The sequence below is a fragment of the Herpailurus yagouaroundi genome, unplaced genomic scaffold (genome assembly GCF_014898765.1).
Source record: "Herpailurus yagouaroundi ecotype Mexico unplaced genomic scaffold, PumYag 182, whole genome shotgun sequence".
NCBI classification, from domain to species: Eukaryota; Metazoa; Chordata; class Mammalia; order Carnivora; family Felidae; genus Herpailurus; species Herpailurus yagouaroundi.
Window position 1 is genome coordinate 59,517,793 of NW_024412413.1, and position 25,953 is coordinate 59,543,745.

General features: G+C 48.1%; 2 protein-coding genes across 10 annotated transcripts in view; one reads left to right on the plus strand and one right to left on the minus strand.

Annotated features, from left to right (window-relative positions):
- Nucleotides 1–18,024, plus strand: part of BAZ2A (bromodomain adjacent to zinc finger domain 2A) — a 34,980-nt gene extending 16,956 nt beyond the window's left edge. For 5 of the 7 annotated variants that reach the window (XM_040491691.1, XM_040491692.1, XM_040491690.1 and 2 more), the window contains 27 exons: nucleotides 590–1,183; nucleotides 2,064–2,249; nucleotides 2,848–3,066; nucleotides 3,502–4,002; nucleotides 4,140–4,200; nucleotides 5,481–5,589; nucleotides 5,756–5,857; nucleotides 6,017–6,227; nucleotides 7,518–7,618; nucleotides 7,947–8,012; nucleotides 8,197–8,430; nucleotides 8,578–8,832; nucleotides 9,212–9,426; nucleotides 10,201–10,275; nucleotides 10,491–10,671; nucleotides 10,779–10,838; nucleotides 11,031–11,175; nucleotides 11,717–12,375; nucleotides 12,532–12,754; nucleotides 12,843–12,998; nucleotides 13,106–13,257; nucleotides 13,420–13,709; nucleotides 13,807–13,939; nucleotides 14,031–14,177; nucleotides 14,556–14,782; nucleotides 14,902–15,045; nucleotides 15,149–18,024. In XM_040491691.1, the coding sequence (XP_040347625.1) occupies nucleotides 590–1,183; nucleotides 2,064–2,249; nucleotides 2,848–3,066; nucleotides 3,502–4,002; nucleotides 4,140–4,200; nucleotides 5,481–5,589; nucleotides 5,756–5,857; nucleotides 6,017–6,227; nucleotides 7,518–7,618; nucleotides 7,947–8,012; nucleotides 8,197–8,430; nucleotides 8,578–8,832; nucleotides 9,212–9,426; nucleotides 10,201–10,275; nucleotides 10,491–10,671; nucleotides 10,779–10,838; nucleotides 11,031–11,175; nucleotides 11,717–12,375; nucleotides 12,532–12,754; nucleotides 12,843–12,998; nucleotides 13,106–13,257; nucleotides 13,420–13,709; nucleotides 13,807–13,939; nucleotides 14,031–14,177; nucleotides 14,556–14,782; nucleotides 14,902–15,045; nucleotides 15,149–15,314 (5,612 nt within the window). In that variant the 3' untranslated portion in view covers nucleotides 15,315–18,024. Of the gene's footprint in view, nucleotides 1–589; nucleotides 1,184–2,063; nucleotides 2,250–2,847; nucleotides 3,067–3,501; nucleotides 4,003–4,139; nucleotides 4,201–5,480; nucleotides 5,590–5,755; nucleotides 5,858–6,016; nucleotides 6,228–7,517; nucleotides 7,619–7,946; nucleotides 8,013–8,196; nucleotides 8,431–8,577; nucleotides 8,833–9,211; nucleotides 9,427–10,200; nucleotides 10,276–10,490; nucleotides 10,672–10,778; nucleotides 10,839–11,030; nucleotides 11,176–11,716; nucleotides 12,376–12,531; nucleotides 12,755–12,842; nucleotides 12,999–13,105; nucleotides 13,258–13,419; nucleotides 13,710–13,806; nucleotides 13,940–14,030; nucleotides 14,178–14,555; nucleotides 14,783–14,901; nucleotides 15,046–15,148 lie in introns of those variants that run through there. The other 2 variants (XM_040491695.1, XM_040491696.1) reach the window with 2 other exon arrangements.
- Nucleotides 18,025–18,410: 386 nt separating this feature from the next.
- RBMS2 (RNA binding motif single stranded interacting protein 2) overlaps nucleotides 18,411–25,953 on the minus strand; it is a 72,634-nt gene continuing 65,091 nt past the window's right edge. For all 3 annotated transcript variants that reach the window (XM_040491698.1, XM_040491697.1, XM_040491699.1), the window contains 5 exons: nucleotides 25,688–25,765; nucleotides 25,289–25,399; nucleotides 24,621–24,701; nucleotides 24,133–24,218; nucleotides 18,411–23,597 (listed from right to left, as the gene is read on the minus strand). In XM_040491698.1, coding sequence (XP_040347632.1) covers nucleotides 24,138–24,218; nucleotides 24,621–24,701; nucleotides 25,289–25,399; nucleotides 25,688–25,765 — 351 coding nt within the window. In that variant the 3' untranslated portion in view covers nucleotides 18,411–23,597; nucleotides 24,133–24,137. The remainder of the gene's footprint in view (nucleotides 23,598–24,132; nucleotides 24,219–24,620; nucleotides 24,702–25,288; nucleotides 25,400–25,687; nucleotides 25,766–25,953) is intronic.

Consider the following 25,953-nt stretch of genomic DNA (forward strand, 5'->3'; position numbering starts at 1 on the left):
ACCCTCCAGTTCCAATGGGGAGGGACCGAGCCCAGCCTTCTGAGTTGGGATCTTGCCGATGTGGTGACTGCAGATTCTATTCTTAGCCCAGCACAAAGTGCTGGATCTGCATGTGCCAGTGAGGTGGAGGCCGTCCCTTCTGGTGCCACTGTGGGGCCAAACAGGCTCTGGGGTAAGGAGGGGGGCCTGGAGAATTCAGTCATGCCACTTCCAAGGGAAGAATTCCTCTAGGGAATGAGGGTGGAGAAGAATGCAAGTCACTGTAGGGAGTCTGCAGGCAGCTTCATATAAAAAAATAAAAAACCCTGAGCAGCAGCAGCAGCCAGCTCTCTGCTGGTCGCTCCTGTGGTAGGCCAAGAGAGCTCCCCAGCCCCTTACTCAGCAGCCTCAGAAGCAGTTGCTAAGCTTACATCCAGGAGCATCTGGGTTTGGTGTTCCCTGGAGACTGAAAAGCTATAAATATAGTGGAGGGGGAATCCCCCTCCCCTTCACCTTCCCTTTTTCTAGTCAGTGCTGTTCTTTTGGTAGAGGTGGTAGAGTTACTTGCATACATATCTGTAACTGACCCTTTTTCCTCTTTCTCTGCCAGGTTTGAATGGGGATGTGAATGTTAATGGCTTATCTACTGTATCTCACACTACTACTTCAGGGATTTTGAACTCTGCTCCCCACTCCTCCAGCACCTCACACCTCCATCACCCCAGCGTGGCCTACGACTGTCTCTGGAACTACTCACAGTACCCATCTGCCAATCCTGGCAGCAACCTCAAGGACCCACCCCTTCTCTCCCAGTTCTCGGGGGGACAATACCCACTCAACGGCATCCTTGGGGGCAGCCGGCAACCTTCATCCCCAAGTCACAACACTAACCTTCGGGCTGGGAGCCAAGAGTTCTGGGCCAACGGTACCCAGAGTCCCATGGGGCTTAACTTCGACTCACAGGAACTGTATGATTCCTTTCCTGACCAGAATTTTGAGGTGATGCCCAATGGACCCCCTAGTTTTTTCACCTCCCCACAGACTTCTCCTATGTTGGGATCCAGCATCCAGACCTTTGCACCCTCCCAGGAGGTAGGCAGTGGTATCCATCCCAGTGAGGCGGCAGAAAAGGAGCTGACTTCAGTTGTGGCAGAGAATGGCACTGGCTTGGTAGGCAGCCTGGAGCTGGAAGAAGAGCAGCCAGGTATAACTATGGCTCTGTGAGTTGGGTTGGGAGAGGAAAAAGGGGTCTATGGGGGGCAGTGGCTTTTTGAGGTGAGGAAAACTTGTCTTTCCAGCTCTCTGCAGTGGAGGCTGATTTGCATGTTGGTGATTAGCAGAGCCAAGTGGCTGGTGTTTTTGTGGCAGCAGCACCAGCTCGAGAGTGGGAGTGCAAATTATTTCAAGCTCATGCAGAGCTGCTGGCCTGGAGAGGGCAGGTGGGCGAGCCTGAAACAGCCCCAACAGACACCCTGCATCAAGAAGGGCTTCTTCCAAAATATAGGAAGGGGTTGGGGCTTTAGCAGGGGGCATTGAGGCCAATTTTGACTTGGCTGTGGCAAGGCCAGACTGGGCTGCTAAAGTGGGCTGAGCCTTAGTAGTGATTGACACCTGAAGGAGGGAAGAAACAGGCAGAGCATACCATTGCTTGTTTACTCAGTTTCCTGTTGCTTGTTGTTGTTGTTAGCACTGGTACATGTGACAATCCCTCTTATCTTTGTCCTCAAAATAGATAAATGCTTAGTTTGCTATTGATTCCACATATAAGGGTGACCACCCTGTAAAATCACAGGGTATTTTCTCTGTTTACCACCTGTTCCCACTAGATGGGGGAAATAGCTGAGAACATGACAGGATTCTTGTCTCAGACCCCACTCTCTTCTCCCTTCTCTTTACCTGCAATAGGATTTTACTAGCACTGTTCACTAGAGTATCTTGGTATGATTGGAATCCAACATAAAACTGGTACCCCTAATTACTGAAAGAATGAACATCCCTCTAGCAAAGACTGGCTGTCTACTGTAGCTGAATGAACCAGTTTAAGGCCCTGATTTTGACTTTTGCCCTCTTCTGGGATTTCCTAGAACTGAAGATGTGTGGCTACAATGGCTCTGTCCCTTCTGTGGAATCATTACACCAAGAGGTCTCAGTCTTGGTCCCTGACCCCACAGTGAGCTGCTTAGATGATCCTTCACATCTTCCTGATCAACTGGAAGACACTCCAATCCTCAGTGAAGTCTCTCTGGAGCCCTTCAACCCTCTGGCACCGGGTAGGCTTGGAGGCTGGCTTCATTCAGTATGTCCATGTAGAAGGTAGCCAGCTCTGTCACCTAGAAGAGATAGTAAACCAGGGAAAGTATTTAGGAATTTGGGGCATTGGGGCCTCCAGATAATCCTGTGGCCAACCACAGGTTCATGCCACTGTATGACTGGGCCAACTGCACTCTGAGCTGAATTGGTTCATTTCCCAGGTTCTCTCCTAGTGTTCCTTTTGGCCAAGAGCCCTGAGCTGTAATAATTCACTGGATAAGGACTTATTACCACACAGTTGGGCTATTTGAGTTCTCAGTAACTAGAAAGGAAACTGTTGCCAGTGAACAATTACCTTTTACTCCACTAAAATATAAGAAAGGCCTATTTTGTGATGGATGCTAGAATTTTCCGTTGGTCTGTGCGTTAATACAGAGTCAATGCTTTTCCCTTCATTTCTATTTCAAGCTTTTACAATCCCTAAAGTCTGGTGACTACTGTTTCAGGGAGAGACCTGTGATACGTCCTTAATTTAATATTAGAAAGATGGGAACTAGAATTGGGATATAATACCAGTATTTCTTAAATCTTGTTTTCTGATTTTTCCACATCCTGAAGAGCCAGTGAGTGGAGGACTCTATGGTATAGATGACACGGAGCTGATGGGTACAGAGGACAAGCTGCCTCTTGAGGACAGCCCTGTGATTTCTGCCCTTGATTGCCCTTCCCTCAATAACGCCACTGCCTTCAGTCTCCTGGCAGATGATAGTCAAACTTCAGCCTCTATCTTTGCCAGCCCCACCTCTCCACCTGTCCTTGGGGAGTCTGTCCTGCAAGGTAAGTGAAGAGAGGTAGGACAGAGAGTCTGTGGCCCAGGAAAAGGTGAGAGAACCAGTTCCATAGTTATAGTCTTAGGGGTGGGTGCCTTGCTGGGAGCTGAGGGGGCTATGGGATAGACTAAAGGCATAGGCTGTTACACTCTGACTGACTTCTGCCCTCACCCAGAAGAACTTGTGGGAAAGGAGGAAAAAGGCCAGGGGCCTTACTGGCTCCAGGTGGAAGGTACTTCTTCACACAGTGACAGCAGCATCTTTGCTCTTTGACCTTCCTGAATGGTTGGGGAGGATAGCCAGAGGCTACTTCTCATTTTCCAACCCCAGGGGAAAGCACTGGAAGTAATTCTGTTTAGCTTAGTCTAGGTTTGACGGAGTAGATTCTCTTTCTTTGTAGGACACTATTTTTCCTTATCCATCTTATCCCTTTCGATTCCAGATAACACCTTTGACCTGAACAATGGTAGTGATGCAGAACAGGAAGAAATGGAGACTCAGTCTTCAGACTTTCCACCATCTCTGACCCAGCCAGCCCCTGACCAGTCATCCACTATTCAGCTCCATCCAGCAACTTCACCAGCAGCCCCACCAACAGCCTCCCCGGCAGTCTCCCTGGCAGTTTCGCCAGCAGCCTCCCTGGAAATCTCTCCAGAAGTCTCCCCAGCAGTTTCGCCAGCAGTCTCCCCAGAAGTTTCTCCAGTCATCTCCCCAGCAGCATTCCCAGCTGTCTCTCCAACTTCCTCAGCAGCCCTTCCACCAGTCTCCTCAGAAGTCTCCTTGACGGCCTCCCCGGTGACCTCCCCAAAAGTGTCCCCTGCAGCTTCCCCAGCAGCTGTCCTCCCAACAGCCTCCCCGGCAGATAAAGATGTCAGCAGCCTCCCTGAAACCACTGCTGACCTGGAGGAAATCACTGGAGAAGGAGTCACTACTTCTGGTAGTGGTGAGTGTCCAGATTCTGTTTTACTCCTAGCCAGTTCCAAGAAAAGTTTCTGTCCTATGTGACATTTAGCCCTTCCCTGCTGGCCTTCCCTGTTTTGCTTGAATTCTTAACTCGATATTCCTCGTCTTCCTCCCAAGGTGATGTCCTGAGGAGACGTATTGCTACCCCAGAAGAAGTTCGTCTTCCCCTCCAGCATGGGTAAATGCTCTAGTTTGTTCCATATGTTGACCTTGACAAATTTAATGAATGACTAGGAAGAAGGAAAGAGAGAGAGGTCATCTCTTCTGAGATGGAGAGGAATGGGCTAGACAAGAATGGATTAAAGGACAGTTATCTGCAATGATAATGCCTGACATTCTTAGGCTATTCTTCTCCCAGGATCTGCCTCCCCTCACCTATTCTTCCCTCATCTAGTGGCTACTTCTTTTTTGCTCCAGGGGCTGCAGCTGTTATCTTTTCCAAAGTCCGCAGGTGACCCTAGAGCTCAGATATCCAAATTAGCTGACTTGTTTTATATGCTTAGAGAAGGGATAGCAGTGAATGAGGAATGGCTGAGTTCTGATAAATTGGGATTGATTGATTGATTATTTATTTATTTATTAATTAATGCTCTTTGGAGAGGTAAGGGCAGGAATAGTATGTGACCAGAATGAGCAAGCCAGTTGACATCAAGGGACTTATAACTGCCTTCCTGATCTTCTCCACTCCCACCCCTCTAGGCTACTTGTGGTCACCAAGTCTGAGTTCTGCTTAAAGGGTTGATTTGTTTTGTTTTTTAATATTTATTTTTGAGAGAGACAGGCACACAGAGTGCGAGCAGGGGAGGGACAGAGAGAGAGGGAGAGACAGAATCTGAAGCAGACTCTAGGTTTTAGCTGTCAGCACAGAGCCAGATGCAGGGCTCGAACTCAAATTGTGAGATCATGACCTGAGCTGAAGTTGGAAGCTCAACTGACTGAGCCACCCAGGAGTCCCAGAATTCTGCTTAATGTTTTGAGAGAAATATAGGGCTTAGTCTTAGAATAATCTGTTTCTCAGAACAGAGTTCCTCACTAAACCTTGGCCTATGAAGGCATTTCATGGAGTCAGCAGCAAGTTTACTCTTCTGCTTGCCTCCCCACCTATCTTTTCTGCCTTTATTCCCTCAAGTCTTCTTCCTCTTTGCTGGAAACCCAGACATTGCCATGAATGGCATCAGGGAGGGGGTTCCTGGCTGCTCATTATACTGACTTTATGTAAAGGCAGGAGTGGAGGTCTTTCTGGGCACATGTAGTTGGGTGGGTTACTTTTCTCCAAGGCCCTGAGGGATTTGTGGATCTGCTTTCCAGCCAAGTTTGTGTCTCATGCCATTTGCGTCTACATGCAGTTCTAGCGAGACAGATGCAGGGAGGGTCATCTCAGTGGGCTTGGCTCCTGGGGTGGCTTGTGTGTGGGTAGGGGTGTGACCTGGCGGCAGGGCACGTGTGCTTCTCTGGCAGGTGGCGGAGAGAGGTGCGCATCAAGAAGGGTAGCCACCGATGGCAGGGGGAGACATGGTATTATGGCCCCTGTGGGAAGAGGATGAAACAGTTCCCAGAAGTGATCAAGGTAATGTAGCTTTCACGGGCTTTTTAAGGGAAGCACAGGCCCCTTTCTTGGGCCCAGTGGCAACAGGCTAGCATTTTCTGCTCTTTGGCTTATCCTTGTGCTATTGCTGGACCAAGGCATGATAGGGCTATCACTTCATTAATGCCACTTTTCCTTCTCCTTTTAGTACCTGAGCCGCAATGTGGTACACAATGTCCGTCGTGAGCACTTCAGTTTCAGTCCCCGTATGCCTGTTGGAGATTTCTTTGAAGAGAGAGACACGCCAGAGGTGCACATTGCAGGGTTAAATACACTTTTGTCTCTGAGAAAGAGTTGGTGGACAAGCTGTAGCTTCCTCTTGTGGGGTTTGGAGGTTCTGGGCATTGAATGATTCAAGGATCTGGTGGCTTGCACCCTCACATTATAACAGGTTTCTTTGTTACCTTAGGGCTTGCAGTGGGTGCAGCTCTCAGCAGAGGAGATCCCTTCCAGGATTCAGGCAATTACGGGGAAACGGGGCCGACCTCGAAACACTGAGAAGGCCAAGACTAAGGAAGTCCCCAAGGTGAAACGAGGACGAGGTCGGCCACCGAAGGTCAAAATCACCGAGCTGTTGAATAAGACAGATAACCGCCTCCTAAAGAAACTGGAGGCCCAAGGTACAGTGGTGTTTCTTACTTTAGGATTCTGCTTGCTATGTGAAGTATTAGAAATGTTAAGGACTTGCTGATGCCTGGGTTTCTTAGGAGCATGACTGATATTGTCTGGACAGAATGAACCTTCTGAATCACCTCCTCCTCCCTGGAAAGCAGCACCAGGGTCCCAGCGCTTTTGTGGTACTTTTTTAACCACCAGTTTCTTCTTGAATTGCTTATCCTAGTGGAGCCTTGGGCAGTCCCCAGATGTTGATAGGAGAGGAGAGGGCTTCCATATCCTTTCTTGCCATCTTTTAGCTCCTTGGCTTATTGGTTTGGGTTGTACACTTTTACCTTACTCATTGCCACCATCATGGAGGTTCAGAATTCACATCTGAATCTAAAGATTATTCATGCTGTTTTAGTGGATAGACAGGTAATATGTGTAATTTTTCAATAAATATTGCATGTACCCTGCTGTAGAGTGAAGAATTTGAAAAAATTTGAAGAAAAGTCTTCTGACTCCTCTTCAGAGTTCCAGCTCTGCCACATTCTGACCACATGACCTGGAGCAAGACACATTTTACTAGAAGTATATACTGGTTTATCTGCAGATAGTATCTATCTAATTTGGAGGGCTGCCGTATAGCTGTGGTGCTGGTAGTGTGTCCATGCCAGAATAGAATATCAAGAACATAATGTATTATGCTATCAAGAACATCAATTCTAAAATATTCTATTGTTTGCAGCATTCCACTTCAATATGCAGTCTTGCAAAAGCAAAGAAATTTGTATTTTTTAGTAGAGTAAGGCATAAGAGCCAAACATAAGCAATAGTTATGTCACTGTTGATCCAGTTCTACTGCGATGTCCATTATTTGAGCCCTTTCTTTCTGGCACATTTTTTGTTAATTGGTGCCTCCAACTTTGGAGACGACCCTCTTTCCCTGGCAGTTTTCTTTCTCTGCTCTAAAATCAGTGTGTGGGTAGCTGCCCTTGTTGGGTAGCCTGGGAGAGAGATCGGCTACAAAGCTACTCTGTTGGGGCTTCTAGGACCCCTTCTAAAGTAGTCCCACCTGTTTTAGGGGCTGGGACTTCTGGACAGGAGATACTATTTGAGTTTTTTGTGCTACCCCACAGCCAGTGTCTCTTCTACATTCCGCCCCCCCCAGCATTTTCTTATGTGTACCAAAAACCAAACTTTTAGATTTTTCAGGGAGCTGCTTGGGAAGCCAGCTTTGTGACAGGCATGTGCTACTCTGAATGCTGGAGATCTATCTGCCACACCCTTCATTTTTCTTTCTGCCCTCACAGAAACACTGAATGAGGAAGATAAAGCAAAGATGACTAAAATCAAGAAGAAGATGAAGCAGAAGGTACAACGAGGAGAGTGTCAGTCTACTGTCCAAGGGCAGGTGAGGGACATCAGAGAGATTACACAGTGGGTTAGCTTTTCCCACAGTCTGCTTTGTTGTCTCTTCCTTCTCCCTCATTTGCCACCTCCCCACCTCATGTAGCAGCATACCTTCATTACCTGGAATTTGGGGGGGCTTGATTTAGAAAATTGGGCTCGTTCAAGAATCACATGGGTAACTACTCCAGGGTGAGAGAATTGATCCATTGCCAACCCCTCATCCCATCTCTCACCTCTCCTCCCCAGCACCCTTGTCTGTTTTTGAATCCTAGCCCAAGCAGAGATGCTTTCAGAGTTTGAGGAGAAATGACTTCCCTTATGGTTTACAGGCCAGAAACAAGCGGAAACAAGAGACCAAGAGCTTAAAGCAGAAGGAAGCTAAGAAGAAACCCAAGGTAGGTGCATGTACACACAAGTATAACTTTGAAGTCATCAAACTGATTTTGCAAGACATGTGTGAGTTGGTCTTGTTTTATAGCCATGTTTGTGGGCTCTGAGGTGGGGAGGATGGGGACCAGGGAAGGGTGGTGACTGGAATCTTTATGGAACTCTTGGTTCCTCTCTCCCTTGGGTGAGTAGGTGGAGAAGGAGAAGGTAAAGACAAAGCAGGAAAAACTGAAGGAGAAAGTGAAGAGAGAGAAGAAAGAGAAGGTAAAATTGAAGGAAAAGGAGGAAGTGGCCAAAGGCAAGTCAGCCTGTAAAGCAGATAAAACGCTGGCCATGCAGAGGCGCTTGGAGGAGCGGCAGAGGCAGCAGATGATCTTGGAGGAGATGAAGAAGCCCACAGAGGATATGTGTCTGACTGACCATCAGGTAGTGAGGGGACAGTAACAGGTTCTGGGTTTCTGGGTTCTAGAAGGGCCAGTTTTGTGGACATTTCCATTCAAGGAAGAACTTCCTAGATATCCGGACTGTTGCCTTCAGTTATGTTTGACAACCCTACCACTTTTATCCTTACAGCCTCTACCTGACTTCTCACGCATCCCTGGTCTGATCCTGCCCAGTGGGGCCTTCTCAGACTGCTTGACCATCGTGGAATTCCTGCACAGCTTCGGCAAGGTGCTGGGCTTTGACCCTGCCAAAGATGTACCCAGCCTGGGGGTCCTACAGGAGGGACTCCTGTGTCAAGGCGACAGCCTGGGTGAGGTGCAAGATCTGCTGGTGCGGCTCCTGAAGGCTGCGCTCTATGATCCTGGCTTGCCTTCCTACTGTCAGGTGAGGGCCTTTCCCAGATGGGTTGGGGAGCCTGGGATCCAGGGCTTTATCTCAGTTTTGTTTTCTCTTTTAGTTAAACGTATGAAAGCCCCTCCCTAAATGAGGGCAAGCGAAGGGAGATCTGATTTCTTCTTATTTCTGTTTTCCTTATATTTTCTCTTCTGTTTTTCTTTCTGACTTCCCTCGGCTTATTTTATTTTCCTTTAGTTTTACTCCTTTTGTACCTTTTCTTTGTCTTCTCATCACATCTTAGCAACTTTCATTCTTTACCTCTTCTCACCTCATAGTTCTCTCCTGGTGTATTTTCTTATTCCAGATTCTCTCAACTTGTGTTGTTCCACTTTTTCTCGTAACTCCTATTCTGTTCTCCTCCAAACAGTCCTTAAAGATCTTGGGAGAGAAGGTGTCTGAGATCCCACTGACAAGAGACAATGTGTCTGAGATCCTGCGCTGCTTCCTCATGGCGTATGGAGTGGAGCCAGCCCTCTGTGACAGCCTGCGCACCCAGCCTTTTCAGGCCCAGCCACCCCAGCAGAAGGCTGCTGTCCTGGCCTTCCTTGTACATGAGCTCAACGGTTCCACGCTCATCATCAAGTGAGGGGCTGTGGTGGGGAAGGTTACTGTATGCCTTGGTGGAAACGAGAAGGGGAGGAGTTTAGCCATCCTGAAGTCGTCCTGGGTGGTGTGTATCCACTGGCTTGCTCTGGAGATGCTGGAGCAACTTGGGACTGTATCTTCGTACCTTCCCAGGGAGAATCTAAGACTTTTATCCAGCCTAGGCTGTAGGATGAAACTCCTTTTTTCTTTTCTTTTCTTTTTTTTTTTAACGTTTATTTTTATTTTATTTTTTTAATTTTTTATTTTTTTTAATGTTTATTTATTTTTGAGACGGAGCATGAACAGCGGAGGGTCAGAGAGAGCGAGGGAGACACAGAATCGGAAGCAGGCTCCAGGCTCCTCCGAGCTGTCAGCACAGAGCCCGACGTGGGGCTCGAACTCACAGACCGTGAGATCATGACCTGAGCCAAAGTCGGACGCTTAACTGACTGAGCCACCCAGGCACCCCGACGTTTATTTTTATTTTTGAGAGAGCCTCCGAACGGGGAGGAGGGGAGGGGCAGAAAGAGAGGGAGGCAGAGGATCAGAAGCAGGCTCTGCGCTGACAGCAAGCTCCATGTTGGGCCCAAACTCAAAAACCGTGAGATCATGACCTGAGCCAAAGGTGGAAGCTTAACTGACTGAGCCACCCAGGTGCCCTTCTAGGATGAAAGTCCTGTTCAGCTACAGCCCCTTCACCCTTGAGTCTCCCTTCTTTTCTGTGTTTGTTACCACTTCTACCTCAAAATCTCATTCCCTGTTCTCCTCCAGTGAGATTGACAAGACTCTGGAGAGTATGTCCAGCTACAGGAAAAACAAGTGGATTGTCGAAGGCCGGCTCCGGAGGTAGGCACAGGACAGAGGATGGAGCCCAGAGAGGAGAGAAGGGGAAAAGGGTGAAGCATAGCCAAGACTTCCTTTTGCCTGGAACTCGATGCTGCGCATAGCCTCTCCCCTGGGGCCAGGATCTTACCCCGGGGCTCAGGATGGCTTAGATTCCAGGTGTTCCTTTTGTGGCAGTCTCAAGTTCCTCACCACAGCTTCCTTTAATCTGTTTCAAGACTGAAAACTGCTCTGGCCAAGCGAACTGGGCGACCGGAGGTAGAGATGCAAGGGCCAGAGGAGGGCCTGGGGCGGAGGCGCAGTTCTCGAATCATGGAGGAGACCAGTGGCATGGAGGAAGAGGAAGAGGAAGAGACTGTGGCGACTGTCCATGGCCGTAGGGGTCGAAGAGATGGAGAGGTACTAGCCACACATTGAGGACAGTGGGAATTAGAAAACCGATTTTTTTTCTCTTTCTTGATTCTAATAATTCCCTTTCTCTCATTGTCCATTTGCTTCTTTTTCAGGTTGATGCCACAGCATCAAGCATCCCAGAGCTAGAGCGCCAAATAGAAAAACTCAGCAAGGTATTGTTCTCCTAACCTCCCAGGAGCTAGAGATGTGGGCTGCGAGAGATTTGATCACCTTATGAGTGGGGTCCCAGATGGTATCAATTTTATAGGGAAGCTGAGAGCCATTGCCCTTTTCCCATGTATCAGACAGAGTTACTCTTTGGAAATGTGTTTTTTATTCATCTTCTTTTTCCGCTGCCTACCCAGCGTCAGCTCTTCTTTCGAAAAAAGCTGCTTCATTCATCCCAGATGCTTCGGGCAGTCTCCCTGGGTCAGGACCGCTACAGACGCCGCTATTGGGTCTTGCCCTATTTGGCTGGTATCTTTGTGGAAGGAACAGAGGAGAGCTTAGGTAGGTGTTTTATGGGAGCCTGAATTGAGTCCTATCTAACCAAAGTTAACTAGTTCCTTTTCTTCGTCTAGTCTTTTTGGGCTTTTTTCATTTTATGAGAATCAGTGTAGTATAGTGGTTAAAAGAACAGACTCTGGAGTAAGACTTCCTACCTACTTGCTCTGCCATTTACCAGCTAGCTATATGCTTCAGTTTCTTCATTTATAAAGGGGAGATAATAATAGTATGTGTACTTCGTAGGGTGATTGAGAGGATTAGAATGAGTTAGTTCTTAGGATAGCGTTTTACATCTATCTGGTTCTTAATGAATGTTAGCTTATGATTATGCTGCTTCTGATGATTACTTGAGAATAGTGTTTCTTTCCCAGATACTTTGCTTATTGGCATAACAAGTTGTTCCCAATTGAATCTCAAGCCAAGGAGGGGGCAGGGCAGGGGGATTAAGTCCAAGAGAAAAATAAAATGTATATCCAGTATTATTCACTCTTTCTTCTTCTTATATATCAGTGTATGTCTTAAGCTCTTCACTTTCTCTTTACAGTTCCTGAGGATGTGATAAAGCAGGAAACTGACTCCTTAAAAGTGGCAGCCCATCCAGCCCCCAGCCCAGCCCCCTTCTCTCTGAAGAAGGAGTTAGCTGGCTCCAGCACCTCTGCCAGTACTCCTGCCCGGGCCCGAGGCCGACCTCGGAAAACTAAGCCTGGGTCTATGCAACCTAGGCACCTTAAATCCCCTGTTAAGGGTCAGGGTTCAGAACAGCCTGATGCCCAGCTTCAGCCTGAAATTCAGCCCCATCCTCAGCTTCAGGCTCATGCTCAGCCCCAACCCCAGCTTCAGCTCCATCCCCAATCCCAAAATGGGTTCCTGGAGCCAGAAGGCTCCCCCTTGTCCTTGGGTCAGAGCCAGCATGACCTCAGCCAGTCAGCCTTCCTGTCTTGGCTGAGCCAGACTCAGAGCCATGGCTCCCTACTGAGCAGCTCAGTCCTCACACCTGACAGCAGCCCTGGAAAACTGGACCCAACCCCAACACAGCCCTTGGAGGAGCCAGAGCCTGATGAGGCAGAATCCATCCCCGATTCTCAAGCTCCCTGGTTTAACTTCTCAGCCCAGATGCCTTGCAATGCTGCCCCTACACCACCCCCTGCAGTTTCTGAGGACCAGCCTACACTCTCCCCTCAGCAACCTGCCTCCTCCAAGCCAGTAAGTAGCCAGAATTCGTGGTATGCAATTGACTTCATCTTGCTACAGGCTCCGCTGCTTGGGTGCGGGCTGTTGCTGAAGCTGGGGCAAGGGGTAGGGCCATTAGGTTCCTCTAAACACTAAAATACCCTCATCTCCTTACGTTTCATCTCACAGATGAGTAGACCCAGTGCTGCCAACCCCTGTTCTCCAGTGCAGCTCTCTTCTACCCCTTTACCTGGGATGGCCGCTAAGAGGCGAGCAGGAGACCCTGGGGGAACACCACAGAGTCTCACAGGGCTAGGACAGCCAAAACGGAGAGGGAGACCCCCCAGTAAGTTCTTCAAACAGATAGAGCAGCGTTATCTAACCCAGCTGACTGCCCAGCCCGTCCCCGCAGGTGAGTACCCTTGGGGTGGCATCAGATAGAGGCCATGGAATTCATAGCTAGTTCCCGCTCCCCACCCCCACACATAAACTCTTCACAGAGATGTGCTCTGGCTGGTGGTGCATCCAAGATCCTGAGACACTGGATGCCACGCTCAAGGCCCTGCACCCCCGAGGCATCCGAGAAAAGGCACTTCACAAACACCTAAACAAGCACAGGGACTTCTTACAGGAAGTCTGCCTACGACCTTCAACTGGTAAGATACTTTGACCCAAAGCTGAAGAGCCAAGAGTAAATGTTGAGCTGCTGCTGTGGACAAGAGCCTGATTGATGGGCCTTTCCCTCTGTCTTCTGTGTTCTCAGACCCCATCTTTGAGCCCAGTCAGCTATCTGCCTCTCAAGAAGGGATTATGAGCTGGTGCCCCAAAGAGAAGACCTATGAGACAGACCTGGCCGTGCTTCAGTGGGTAGAGGAGCTGGAACAGCGGGTTATCCTGTCTGATCTGCAGATTCGGGTACACTGGGGCTGGCACCAGCTAGGAAGTTGAGGGGGAGGTATTCATCTCTTGGACTCGGTTAGGAAAAACCTTGGGTGCTCACTTCACAAGTGACCTCTTATGCTAATTTTTTTTCTATGCTTATTTACAATGAGTTTTGTTCCTCTCTCCCACCTGCAGGGCTGGACCTGTCCCAGCCCAGACTCTACTCGTGAAGACTTGTCCTACTGTGAGCATCTACCTGACTCTCAGGAGGATATCACCTGGAGAGGTCGAGGTAGGGAAGGACTGGCACCCCAGCGTAAAACTACCAACCCTCTGGACCTGGCTGTGATGCGGCTGGCTGCCCTGGAGCAGAATGTGGAGCGGCGGTATCTACGGGAGCCCCTCTGGCCAGCTCATGAGGTGGTGCTAGAGAAGGCCTTGCTCAGCACGCCCAGTAGTGCCCCCCAGTGCACCACTACAGAGATGTGAGTGATCCCTCTCCCCCATTCTCAGTCTTGGGGAGAAGGGGTAAGTTTACTGGGTCCTGCTCCTCATCCAAAGATCGCCACCTTCTCCCCCCAGATCATATGAGATCACCCCTCGCATTCGAGCATGGCGACAGACCCTTGAGCGGTGCAGGAGTGCAGCCCAGGTGTGCTTGTGCCTGGGCCAGCTGGAGAGGTCGATTGCCTGGGAGAAGTCCGTCAACAAAGTGGTAAGAAGCTGGGACAGCCAGCCCGGTGGGTGGGGTCACTAGCAGGCAGAGGCTTGAGGGCTCACCTCGCCTCTTCATATCCTGGGTCTAGACCTGTCTCGTCTGCCGGAAGGGTGACAATGATGAGTTTCTTCTGCTTTGTGATGGGTGTGACCGCGGCTGCCACATTTACTGCCATCGGCCCAAGATGGAGGCTGTCCCAGAAGGAGATTGGTTCTGTGCAGTATGTTTGGCCCAGGTAAGGCTTCTGCTTTCTCATTCCCGCTTCTAAGTCAAAGGTTTTCTTTCTCACCCCATTTGTTACTAGTCCTACAGGTAACCACTTCTTACCATGCCACAGTCTCTCCTTGGAAAGAGCTCCAGGCTGGGTGCTAGGAGACCTGGGTTCTTTCTGGTCCTTCTTTGGAAAAGTCACTTAAATTCTGTAGCCTCACTTGCTTTCCTCATGATTATACTATTCCTTTTACCTCCTTTATTGGCTTATGTGAATAGATGCACATGTGTGGAAGTATTTCGAAGCCTCAATCACACTTAGACAAGCAGGGATTGTAATGAACTGGAGGGTAAGCAGAGTACCCGTCCAGCTGTTACTCATCTCACCTTTTCCCATCCTCAGCAGGTAGAGGGAGGATTCACTCAGAAGCCTGGTTTCCCAAAACGAGGCCAGAAGCGGAAAAGTAGTTATGAGCTGAACTTCCCAGAGGGGGATGGCCGCCGACGCCGGGTACTGTCAAGGGGTCGAGAAAGCCCAGCGGCGCCCCGCTACTCAGAAGAAGGGCTGTCCCCCTCCAAGCGGCGGCGACTCTCCATGCGGAACCACCACAGTGATCTCACATTTTGCGAGTGAGTTGAATGAATTCTGGGGACTTCTGGCTGTACCTTTGCCTCAGTAAAGGGCTAAGAGGGGTCAGGGTATGTGCTTCCTGTGATGCAGCCTTCTCTGTCCCTTAATGAAATGACAGGATTATCTTGATGGAGATGGAGTCCCATGACGCAGCTTGGCCTTTCCTGGAGCCCGTGAACCCACGTTTGGTGAGCGGGTACCGGCGCATTATCAAAAACCCTATGGATTTTTCCACCATGCGGGAGCGACTGCTCCGGGGAGGGTAGGTAGACATCAGCACCTCCCCTGGCTGTGTGTCGCTGCTGTAACTCTTCCTCCCCCCCACCCCCCGCCCCTACTCACAGCTCTGCCTCCATCCTGCCCAGGTACACCAGCTCGGAGGAGTTCGCGGCAGACGCACTCCTGGTCTTTGACAACTGCCAGACCTTCAATGAGGATGACTCTGAAGTGGGCAAGGCTGGGCACATCATGCGCCGCTTCTTCGAGAGCCGCTGGGAGGAGTTTTATCAGGGAAAACAGGCCAATCTGTGAGGCACGGGAGGTGGGGAGTCACCTGGTGGCATCTCCCCCTGCCCTCCAAACAAAAAATACCCTGCCATTCTTACCTGCTGATGCTGCCCTGGGTCCAGACTCAAGTCAGAGATCTAATCCTGATTTTTGACCCCACCCTTGGCAGCGCCCTACGTCCTCTTATCCCTACCTACACCCCTTTCTCCCTTTCCTCCTCTTGCTCCTCAAATAAGAGGGGCAGAGATGAGGTCCTTCTGGACTGAAAGCCAAAAAAAGAAAGAAAGAAATAATTTTTCCTTTCTGTTTTATTTCCTAATTTAAAATGAGGAGGAGGAAAGAAGTCCCTGCTTCCTCTTCCCAGCTTCTTCTCCTTCCCTGTACGTGCCCCAGCATTCTGGGGCTGTTTAACAATAGCAATAGTTCTAGTGAATGTGTGAAACCGAGAAACACTCTGTACTGTGTGTGGACCCGCAGTGACGGCCAGTAAAGTGGACTTAACTCCCAAGTGTGTCGAGCCGGACACCGGGCCCTGAACATGCTGCTTCCATGTTCAGTCCCTCCCCTGCTTCTCACTTTCTCAGTTTTTCCTTTTCCCTACTTTCAGATTTTCTCTCATCCAATAATGTAAAACTATCGTGTACGGGTTCCTCTCCCCCTCTCTCTTCCCCCAAATCTTTTTTCCCTTCAGAGGAAAAAAGAAGTTCAGAGGTCCCTGTCTTTCTCTCTGTCCTCATCTTCCTGCCAATAGCTATCCCATTTATAATGTTGGATACTCCTCACGTGCTGAGTTTCTAGCCTTTTTTGAAACTCAGTAGCTGGGGAGAGGGCAGGGAGGCACCCTGGACCCTGGGCCTTCCAGCCTCCTTCCCCACCTCTTACCCAAACCTCCCTCTTGGGAACTCCTCAGGGACAACTACTGCTGAGTTTGGGCGCACTCCCAAGATGGAGGCCAGGTAGCAATCAGCTGGCCTCAGAGAGAGGTGTGTGTGTGTGTGTGTGTGTGTGTGTGTGTGTGTCTGTCTGTGGGTATGTGTGGTGTGTGTGAGGGAGTGGGAGAAGGGGGGAGGGTGGGAGGATGCTGTGATTGTGCCCTGTGTTGTTTGATGGCATCCAGGTTCCCTAAGTATCTGTTTTTATTTCCACCTTCCCTAGTGTTTCAAACCATCACATTTTTGTCCTTGGGAAACCACAGGAGCAGTTTTTCTGGGTATAAGGCTGTGTCTCCTCTCCCAGGCATTTCTGTTCCAGCCTCTTCAAACTGTGCAATCTTTCAGCAGGAACTCCCTCTCCTTTCAGTAGCTTGGAGTCTTAAGCTTCTGTAGGGAGAGGGGTAGAACTGGATCTTTTCTTAATCCCATGAGCTTCTGTGGGTTTAGTTGTGCTTTTCTTCCCTTACCTACTTCATACCCGGGGCCCCTTTCCCAGCAGCAGAGACCCCAGAGCACAAGAGAGTAGGGAAGAGGGCTCTGGGCCCACCGCTGCCCTACATGTGACTATGCCCAGGTTAAGCCCCAGCTTGTGAGAGGAAAGCTGCTAACTCCCAGCCACAGCCATGGGCCCCCGCCCCCTGCTCTCCTGCTCAGCAGAGCCCCTCCCATCAGAGATTACGGGTACTTGCACTGGGGAGGCGGCTGCTGGCGGCCCAAGCAGAGAGCCCAGGTGACCAAGAAATGTTCCATTGGGGGAGGGCGTGCCAGGCAAGGTGGAGCATTCCTTGTCCTTCTGGTAGCACTGGACAGCCACTGAAGGGGGTGGGGGGCAGTGTGGGGAGGTCCTGGGGCAGCCCCTTTCTTATTCCTTTATGCCCCCCACCTCCCCCATGGCCTATTTCTAAAGTCGCCTTTTCTGTCAGATAAACCTCAAAACTTTTAATTTTATGTTTGTTTTTTTGTTTTTTTTTTTCTTTTAAGAGGTGGATTGAAGAATATTTGAATTGACTTTATATTATGCATAAATATTTATATTTTATCTAAATAACTGCGCTGTAACAAAGTTTGTGTTAGTCAAACGTTTGGAACTGTTATAGTTGGGGGCTCTTCTTTCTCCCCATGGCAGTTTTCCCCTGGTATAAAATGTACTAGATTAATTTCTATTGTTGGAGGCGAGGTGGATGGGGGAGTGAAATCTCCATGTTCCTGTTTTGTATTCCTCTCCCAGCTCCATCTCTTTCCCTAGGGACCAGGCACTCTTAAGGTGGGGTGGAGTCCTAGCCTCAGTTTGAAGAAGTGGGGGCTTTAAGGGGGGTGGGGTAGGGCATGATCAAAGGGGCCATTTCTCATGTTTCTTTCCCTCATCTTCACTGCCCCTTGAGCTAGGTGGATTTTTCTCTTCTTGTCAAATAAGAGTATTCGGTAGGGAAGGCAGGTTAAAAAAAAAATAATAAAACCCACTCCCTGCCCCTTTGTTTCCCCTCCCCTCTATCAGTCTGGTAACAGGAAGAAACCACACCATCAACACCAACAAGTTTCCATGTTCCTTTTACAACAAAAGGGACTTGACTTTTTATATAACCAAATGTGGTGTTTTAGTGACTTTTTGATAATGTACAGTTTTTTGTGAATTTAAATTTATTTCTTTCTATATTTTTAGGACCAATCTCATTTTTAATAAGGTTTAAAAAAGAAAAAAAAAGGTCTAGAGAAAAAACTCCTGTTTTTGCCATGTGATGTTCCACAAGTGCAGCTGTAGAAAAGTGCTTGTCAGTTGAAATAAAAACCACATTTGATAGAGATTCAAAAGACTCTTGTGTATTTATCTTCCCTCCAGCATAGGTTCTCACACTTGCCTAAGGGAAAGACTGGGTGTTAGGGTGAGTATGACTTGTACAGGAGACAGCAGGCAGGGGAGCAATATGCCCCTAAACTTCCAAGGTGTAGCCCCAAACCTCCAAGCTTGGCCTTTGCTGTACAAGAGGCATCGAGAGCAGGATTTCTGCTTACGTGGATGGAACAGATTCTTCGTGCTCCTGGCCAAGGTGCTGGAGCAAAGTGGGATTCAGAGTGCCTAGTGCCCACCTTGTGAGATGCCGCCTTGGCTTCCTAAGCTGCCACTTGTGTTCCCACAGTAGCAGATACGGGCCCATCACCAACTTCCCCCCATGGATAAAACACCAGGAGGTAGACTTTAGTGTTTTATTTCAAAACAAAAGTTGAAAGACAAAATGAAGCTCTACCAAATTGTAGGGAAGGAACATGAAAATACCAAGGGTCAAAAAGGAAGAATAAGCTAAAAGGTAGGTGGCACTGGCACAGACACGAAAAGAATATAAAACTAGAAGCTTCCGGATAAAGGAAAAAATGTACAAAATGTATTTGAGTATAAATTAAACTTCTGTCCAAGATGACAAGTGCATGCAAGAAAGCACCACTCACAAAAAAATGGGATAGGGACACCATAATGGAGTGAGGACCTTTACTCAGGCTGGGAAATCTTCCCAGCCTCCAGTCTGGAAGTTTTATTTTGGTGAACCCTCTAAAGATACAAGGTACAGGAACACCAGCTTCCAGCACCATAAAAATCAAATTCCCTTTTTGATACTTGTTAACCCTTCTTGGCTATACAACAGCCACACTGGTCAACTCCCTCAATCCTCAAGTTCTGAGATGTGCACCAATGGTGGTGGTTCTGGGAGTGGCTCCCAAGCATTAATTAACATCCTAGGCAGTCATTACATGGCCTGTCCCCGCTCCCCAAGCCTATCACAATGAGATCTAACTGAAGAGTGCACACTATTCCAGGGTGATTAATGAGCTAAAAATCCCAAAGGAGACATTTCAGAAATAGAAATTATTGCATTTGATCATGAACCCTTTCTAGCCTCCAGCTCATGAAGGGAAGGACAGAGTACAGAGGTAAACCAGGTGCCTATGCCCTTGTTTAACTGTGAAATTGTGAGGTAGATGTGTAACAAGGACAAGGAAGTTCTGGTACATGGAGTGGATGTGGCAGGGAGAAAGAGCAATGGTAATGGGCACGAGGGCACCTGTCATGACTGCAGCCCTGTGGGAAGCACCCCTGGCAAGGTCAGCAAAGATCAGAAGGGTGACACAACTCACAGGCTGGCCTTAGTGGCTGAAGGAAGACCCTCCTTACAAAAGAAAGTGGTTCACAAAAGCTGAGTAAATAGGGCTCTGCTAATGCCTGGAAGGACCTAAAATGTAGCTAAGCACCAAAACGGAGTAATTGGTTTAAAGAGGAATCGGTGTGGCCAGGCACAAGTTGAACACCTAGCTCTTACATATGAGCTTCACAACCCCCACCTTCTCTGAAGCTAGTTTAACAGGGCCTGGGGACAAGTTGAGACCTGATCATTGACCCAAGTTTCTTACTACTGGTTAAGAAACTCAGTCACCCTTCATGAGTGCAGTTCTCCTGCTCTCCCAGAAGGTGGAGCATGTGCACAGCAGAGCAGGGAGGAAATTCCACCCTCCACCCTCCACCCTTCCAAAAAAAAAGACTAAATCATCCACCATCCCCACAACATCCCATCCCAGCTGGGCCTCTCAAGCACCTATGTGGTGCAAAGTGGCAACCCATACTTAGGAGGACACTGAAGCAGCAAGGAATGAGCACTGCAGGCATCAAGGGGGTGAATGAACTCACCGACCAGGTTAAGAAAGGAAGAGGAATGGAGCTAGGCTGAGGTGGCCCAACCCAGGAATGGTTGGTAGAGCAGCACGTCTAGTCTTCACCCTCGACGAACGTAATGTCCTCCACCCCTGCCTATCTATTACTGACAATGGCTGTTGCCTCTTCAGAGCCACCAGGCTTCCTAGTCTGGGCAGCTCTCCAAACTCTTTGGTTTAAAACAGTCTTAAAAAATAACATCTCTCCCTATCATCATTCCCACATCTTCCGTATCCTCTACCCACACCCTCCTCCAAAAAGTCTAATCAGCCTAGGGTTTGAATATCACCCCAGAGGGTGAAAGGAACAGTAGGAACACTGATGTGAGATAGGACAGGCAGGCTCTGAGCCTAGTAAAAGGATTATATCATCTGAAGAAGGGACTCTGATGTATTCTATTTGACCAAAAACAGAAAAGCACAAAATATTTTCAGAATGTTACAAGCATCTGTAATGAGTGGGGGTGAGATGTGACATGCAGACAGTATGATCTTGGCTCTTGTGAAGACAATTCGGAAAATACTAGGCACAGTGTTTAAAGACTTTAGCCCGGCCCGAGGCTGTGAGCTTGAAGGCCCTCCTACAAGTCCCCTGCCACTGCTGCCACTGACAGGCTATTTCTTGAGAGAAAAAGCATCCCTCATTCTCCCCTTTCTCCGATCACTCACCCATGTTAGCAACTGACTGTCAGAAATGAACTAACACCTAGGGGGAAAACAGGAGTATAACCCAAACACTAAAATTCCACAGTGCCATTAACTACTACAAAAATAACTTCAGGCTCCCACCACTTCCCATGCTCCAACCTGCCCAAACCAGAAACACTCAACAGAACCCATTATGTAGATTCACATGAATCGAATACACAAAAGGTAACTTCATTATTTAAAACAAGCACAACCCTGGCCCTTTAAACATTAAAAAACAACAACAACACAGAAAATACTGTCAAGAGTTCTGGGGAAAAATTTTTTTTAAGTTAAAAAAAAAAAATGTCTGGGAGGGCGGAGGAGAGGCAACAGTTGCATGAACAACAGTTTCTATACCTGAAAGGCCCCTGCTGCACTAAAGCTCCTGGGTATAGCAAGGCGCCTCCAAATTATCAAATGAATAGGATTGTGGATTTCTTTTCTCCTCTTCAAGTCCACTTATAAGAAATCTATGGCATACTTGGAGACTCAGAAACAAGAGCTACTTGCCCAGTCGGCCAAACCCTTCTAGAAAGTTACTGGGTTTGGGGCTGTTTTACAAGGGATAAGCCCTTCCTGAGGTGGGACTTACTTATGAGAAAATTAATAGTGGCAATTATGTCCTTTACATTTTATACATGACCCAAGCCGTCCACCTCCCCTGCCTGCAGGGCTGTACAAAATGGCAGTCGAGGGGCAGAGAGCACAAAGACTCACTTCTGGGACGGGGGAGGGGTGGGATGGGGAAGCTGGGTCCAAACTCTATGTACAAGAACTGACACCACAGCTTCTTTTCCCTCCGCATCATCCCCTTCCTCTCCCAACAGCCAGCCTACCAAACACCCATCCATCTCTCCATTCTCTATCATTCGGCTTGGCTTTCTGTCTCATGGACTGGTGAAAAGCACCTGACCTTGCAGTGAAGGGGAGCACAACTCACGGTGCGCAAGGTAGTGGCTGGGAGAGGACAGTCACAGGATCTTACTTCGAGGGGATGCGCGAAGGCCTTCTCCTCTCTGTCTCCATGTCACAGAGTCCGGGCTCGCAAAGGAGATGGAGTTAAAGAGCAAAATATGGATTTTAAAGGATTCCAACCTTGTAAGTAATGAGATGGGATTTATTGCCCTTTTCTGTCCTAGCTCCCCGTTGTCCTTCCACAAGAAGGAAATTTATTGTTGATATTCCGGTTCCCTGGAAAAGGGATCCAAACACACACGAGGGTAGAGCAGGTTGCCCCAGACAGTTACAGAGAGCTCTGTCCTTCCCACCCTGCACAGAGCACAACACAGAGCGGTCCCCATACCTGGATCCCGCTGAACGTGTGTGTGCACGTGCCTCTCGAGGGCAGCTCTCACTGCATGCAGAGGTGTCCGAGGTCAAAGCCTGGGGAAAATTCAAGGACCCTAGTTCCGTCCCTCTCAACTAGTTACACTGAGTGTCAAAGGACACTGTGTAGCCAGGGTTAGGGTGGGAACTTACCAAGTCCTCTGTTATAGGAGGCAGTAACAACACTGTCCACAATGAGGTTTCTCAACCTTGGCACTACCAACATTTGGAGCCAAATAATTCTTTGCTGGGGGAGCTGGGGCTGTCCTGTGCACTGTAAGATATTTTAGCAGCACCCTTGGTCTCTGGCCACTGGATGCCAAGAGCACACAGCCCCCAGCCCCAGGCAAGAGATTTCCAGAGATTTCCAAGTGGCCTCTAGGGGACAAAACCACCTTCTTGGTTTTCTCATCTAGACCAGAACTACTGGTCTAGATAAAGCAGATGATCTTCCACAGTGGGGAAAAAGCCCAAGTCGATTCAACAAGGTCACAGTTGCAAAGGCTCATCTGAGTACAGCAACGTGTGACAGGAAGACAGGACAGAGACCCCGGGCAAAAAAGAAGATCCTTCAGGAAAACAGGAGAGCTGGTATTTCTGTAAACCTGTCGCTGGAGAAGAGACACTTCCTCACACGGTGTTGATCTCAGTGATCTGAAGAATCAGTCAGAAGTCAGAAAGTCCACCCTTTTGGAACTTTCCAGGAAAGACCTAGTCTTCATCCAAATTCGGCTCAAGGATGGCTTCCAAAGACTGTGGGACTGTCTGTTTAACAAGCCTGCATCACATCTCTCTTTCCTGAAGGCAAAGTCTGGTCTTTCTTCCAAGGTTGTGAGGATGCAGCAAGGCAGAGAGAGGACAAGCTGCTTCCACTGCCTGCTTAGTGTTCTACCTTGTCCCTTGCCCAGGCCTCTAAAAAGTCCACACAAAATTTCATTCAAAAAAGAAATTCACAAAATTAAAAACTGTAAAAAGGCAAAGTGGGCAGGCTCTGCAGTATGAAAAGAGAAAAAGAACAGTCTGGATGAGAGAAAGAAGGCATAAAATGTGTGAAGAAGAGACGGGATGTATGAACTAAGACTTTATAAAATGAAACTTCTGAAGTCTGTATATTCTTCTACACACACCAAAATAAGCCCATAACTAAAATCTGTGTGAGGGTCCACAGTAGGACTTCTGCATCTTTCTTTCACACCTTTTTTTTCCTTTTTTTAAAAAAAGAAATGACAAAAAATTTTAAAGCCTCCCCAGAGAGGCCCAACACATCAAACACTGTTTTGCGTAAAGATGAGAAGAAGCTCCAGGTACTCTGTCTCTTTGGGATATGGAAAGAGTATATTGCAGTTGAAAACAAAATAGAAAACTTTCTTTGCAAAAAAAAGAAAAACAGTTCTTTTGATCTCCTTGGCTGAAGCACACACAAAAAGTGACGGCTCCCCCAGGCTCCATCAGGAATGGAGGAATAAGCAGAGGGCAGGGAGTGCGTAGATTTCTCTTTCCAGGGCCCCGCCAGTGAAAAACGATGACCGCATGTTAGTCGTTGGCAGGACCCACAGATGGTCTGTATTCCTGGTTGGCCCTCTGGAGTCTGGGAGCATCAGCATCGCCAAGAATTCATTTGCACAGGCATGCCTTAGAGAGACTGCAGTTCGGTTCCAGACCACTGCAATAAAGCAAGTATCGCAATAAAGCAAGTTCAAATGAAATTTTTGGTTTCCCAGCGCATACAGAAACTATGTTTACATTATACTGTAGTCTATTAGGTGTGCAATAGCATTATGCCTAAAAAAAATAAGCATACCTAAATTTCAAAGTACTTTATCGCTAAAAATGCTAACCATCACCTGAACTTTCAGAAAGTCATAATTACTGATCACAGATCACCATAACAAATGTATAAAAAATTTGAAATATTTTGGAATTACCAAAATGTGACACAGAGACACGAAGTGAGTAAATGCTGTTGGAAAAATGGTGCTGACAGACTTGCTCAAAGCAAGGTTGCCATAAAACTCCAATTTGTAAAAAAAAAAAAAAAAAAAAAAAAAAAGGTTTAATATCTGCAAAGCTCAATAAAGTAAAACACAAAAAAGAGGTAGGCCTGTACTCACCACAGACGGGGAGGGGGATCCTAAAGGAGGCAGAAGCCAGACAGGGGAGGGAGGAGGATGACAGACATGAGAACCTATGGTTCTTACCGCTGTTACTTGTTGAACTGGAAAGAGTAGACCCCATGATCTGAGGGAGCATCCACCGTCACCTGATTTTGCTGGCCGCCACTCTCCTGCACCACAGCCAAGGTAGGAGGGTCACCTTACACATTCCTTTGGTGACTTCCCACTAAAGTAGCCTAACTAGAACCCACCCAGACCCACCCCCTTCTGCACACCCGTGAGAGCACACGCACACATGCGCACACAGCATCACCTCCTCAACGATTAGAGCACTCTGTCTTCTTCCCAAGACACTACTCAGTACGAGCAGCATTAACCACTGTCTGTCCAACGTGAGGAAGGGCCTCATTCAAGGACACAGACGAAGTCCTTATTTCCTACATTCACTCACATACCTACCAGCTGACTGGGAACACAGAACCAGCATCACTGTTAGAGGAAGATCTTGATCAGGTGAAAGTCTGCCTGTTTGTTGTCCTATCCTCAATCCAAAGAGACGAGAAAGCTCTTACCTCAGCTGAGACACTGGACGGCGGCACAGGCGTGTACTGGGAGATGTACGCTCCTTGCATAGCAGCAGCCGTCGGCATGTACTAGAGTGAAAACCAGCAACAGGCTCAGAGATGGGCTCTTTGGCTACATTTAAAGTCCCTGGGAAGCTTTAAAAACCACTGATGCCTATGTTCCATCCTCAGAGAGTCTAATCTAATTGTCTTTTTCAAGAGCACTTCAGGTGGTTCTAAAGTGCACTGGCTTAGAGAGATGTCCACCTCCATGCCTTCCTTTCCTGATCTTTCCTGCCTTCTGCTTTTGCTCATCACACAGCCTTGAAGCTCTCCTGTGCAAGCCAGAATGCAGCTGACCTACGAGAAACTTCAAGAGCTTCATGCATTCTTCTTTCTATGATTTTCGTAAGGATTTCTAAGGACATGTGTGTGAGCTCCTGGATAAACTGCTATGTAGACAGAAGCACTATTTGTTTAGTTTTCCGAGTAGGAATCAGTTAAAAGGAGTGAACTGGGGAACAGAACGGCCGTATTCTGTTTCTCTCCTCATCTGAGTGTGCCTTCACTGATGCCGAAGGAACCGCCGCCCTCATTCACAAGTATTTATGCTGAAGAGTATGACACAGGGACCCCTTGCTCAGTATGAGTTGAAAATCAGAAATGTCCTGCTTTACCGTGCCTGTACTGCTGAGGGAGAGGTGGCCCAACTGCTGGGTAATAGGTCCCATCATGGAGGCAGGCTGGAGAGAAATGGGGTGATCCATCCCTGGTGTCAGAACTGAACCCTAGAGGCAGCACCAAAGGACAGGGTTAATGATTCACATCTATCAGGACCACTGAAGGCAGACATTTAAAATTCCTGGGAAACAACACGTGAGTAGTAACCCAGGTGTACAACAGAAACAGGAGCCCTGCTCATTGGCGTGGAGGAGTCCTTGTCTCGGAATAACAAACTCTGAGTTTGTTCTAAGCCAGAACTCACACCCACATTGTTTTTCTTTACATTGTTTTTCCCATTGTTTTTCTTTACATCAAATTGCCTCTTTGGCTTCTGCCCACTTCTGAACACTCACTGAAGGCTGCATGAGGTATGACTGGTGGTGCATCCAAGATGGGTTAGGTACTTGTACAGGAGATGTCTGAGTTACTCTCTAATGCAAACAAAATAAACAGACAAACACATTAACTGCCTAGAAACCACTGTTTCTCCTAGTGATCTGATAGTTTGGTTTCAGCAAAACCCCAAAAAAGTTGGAATGCCCCCTCACAACATAAAAACGTTAAGAATAAACTCTTTATAAAATATATTAGCAACTCTTACATGTCAACAAATAACCCA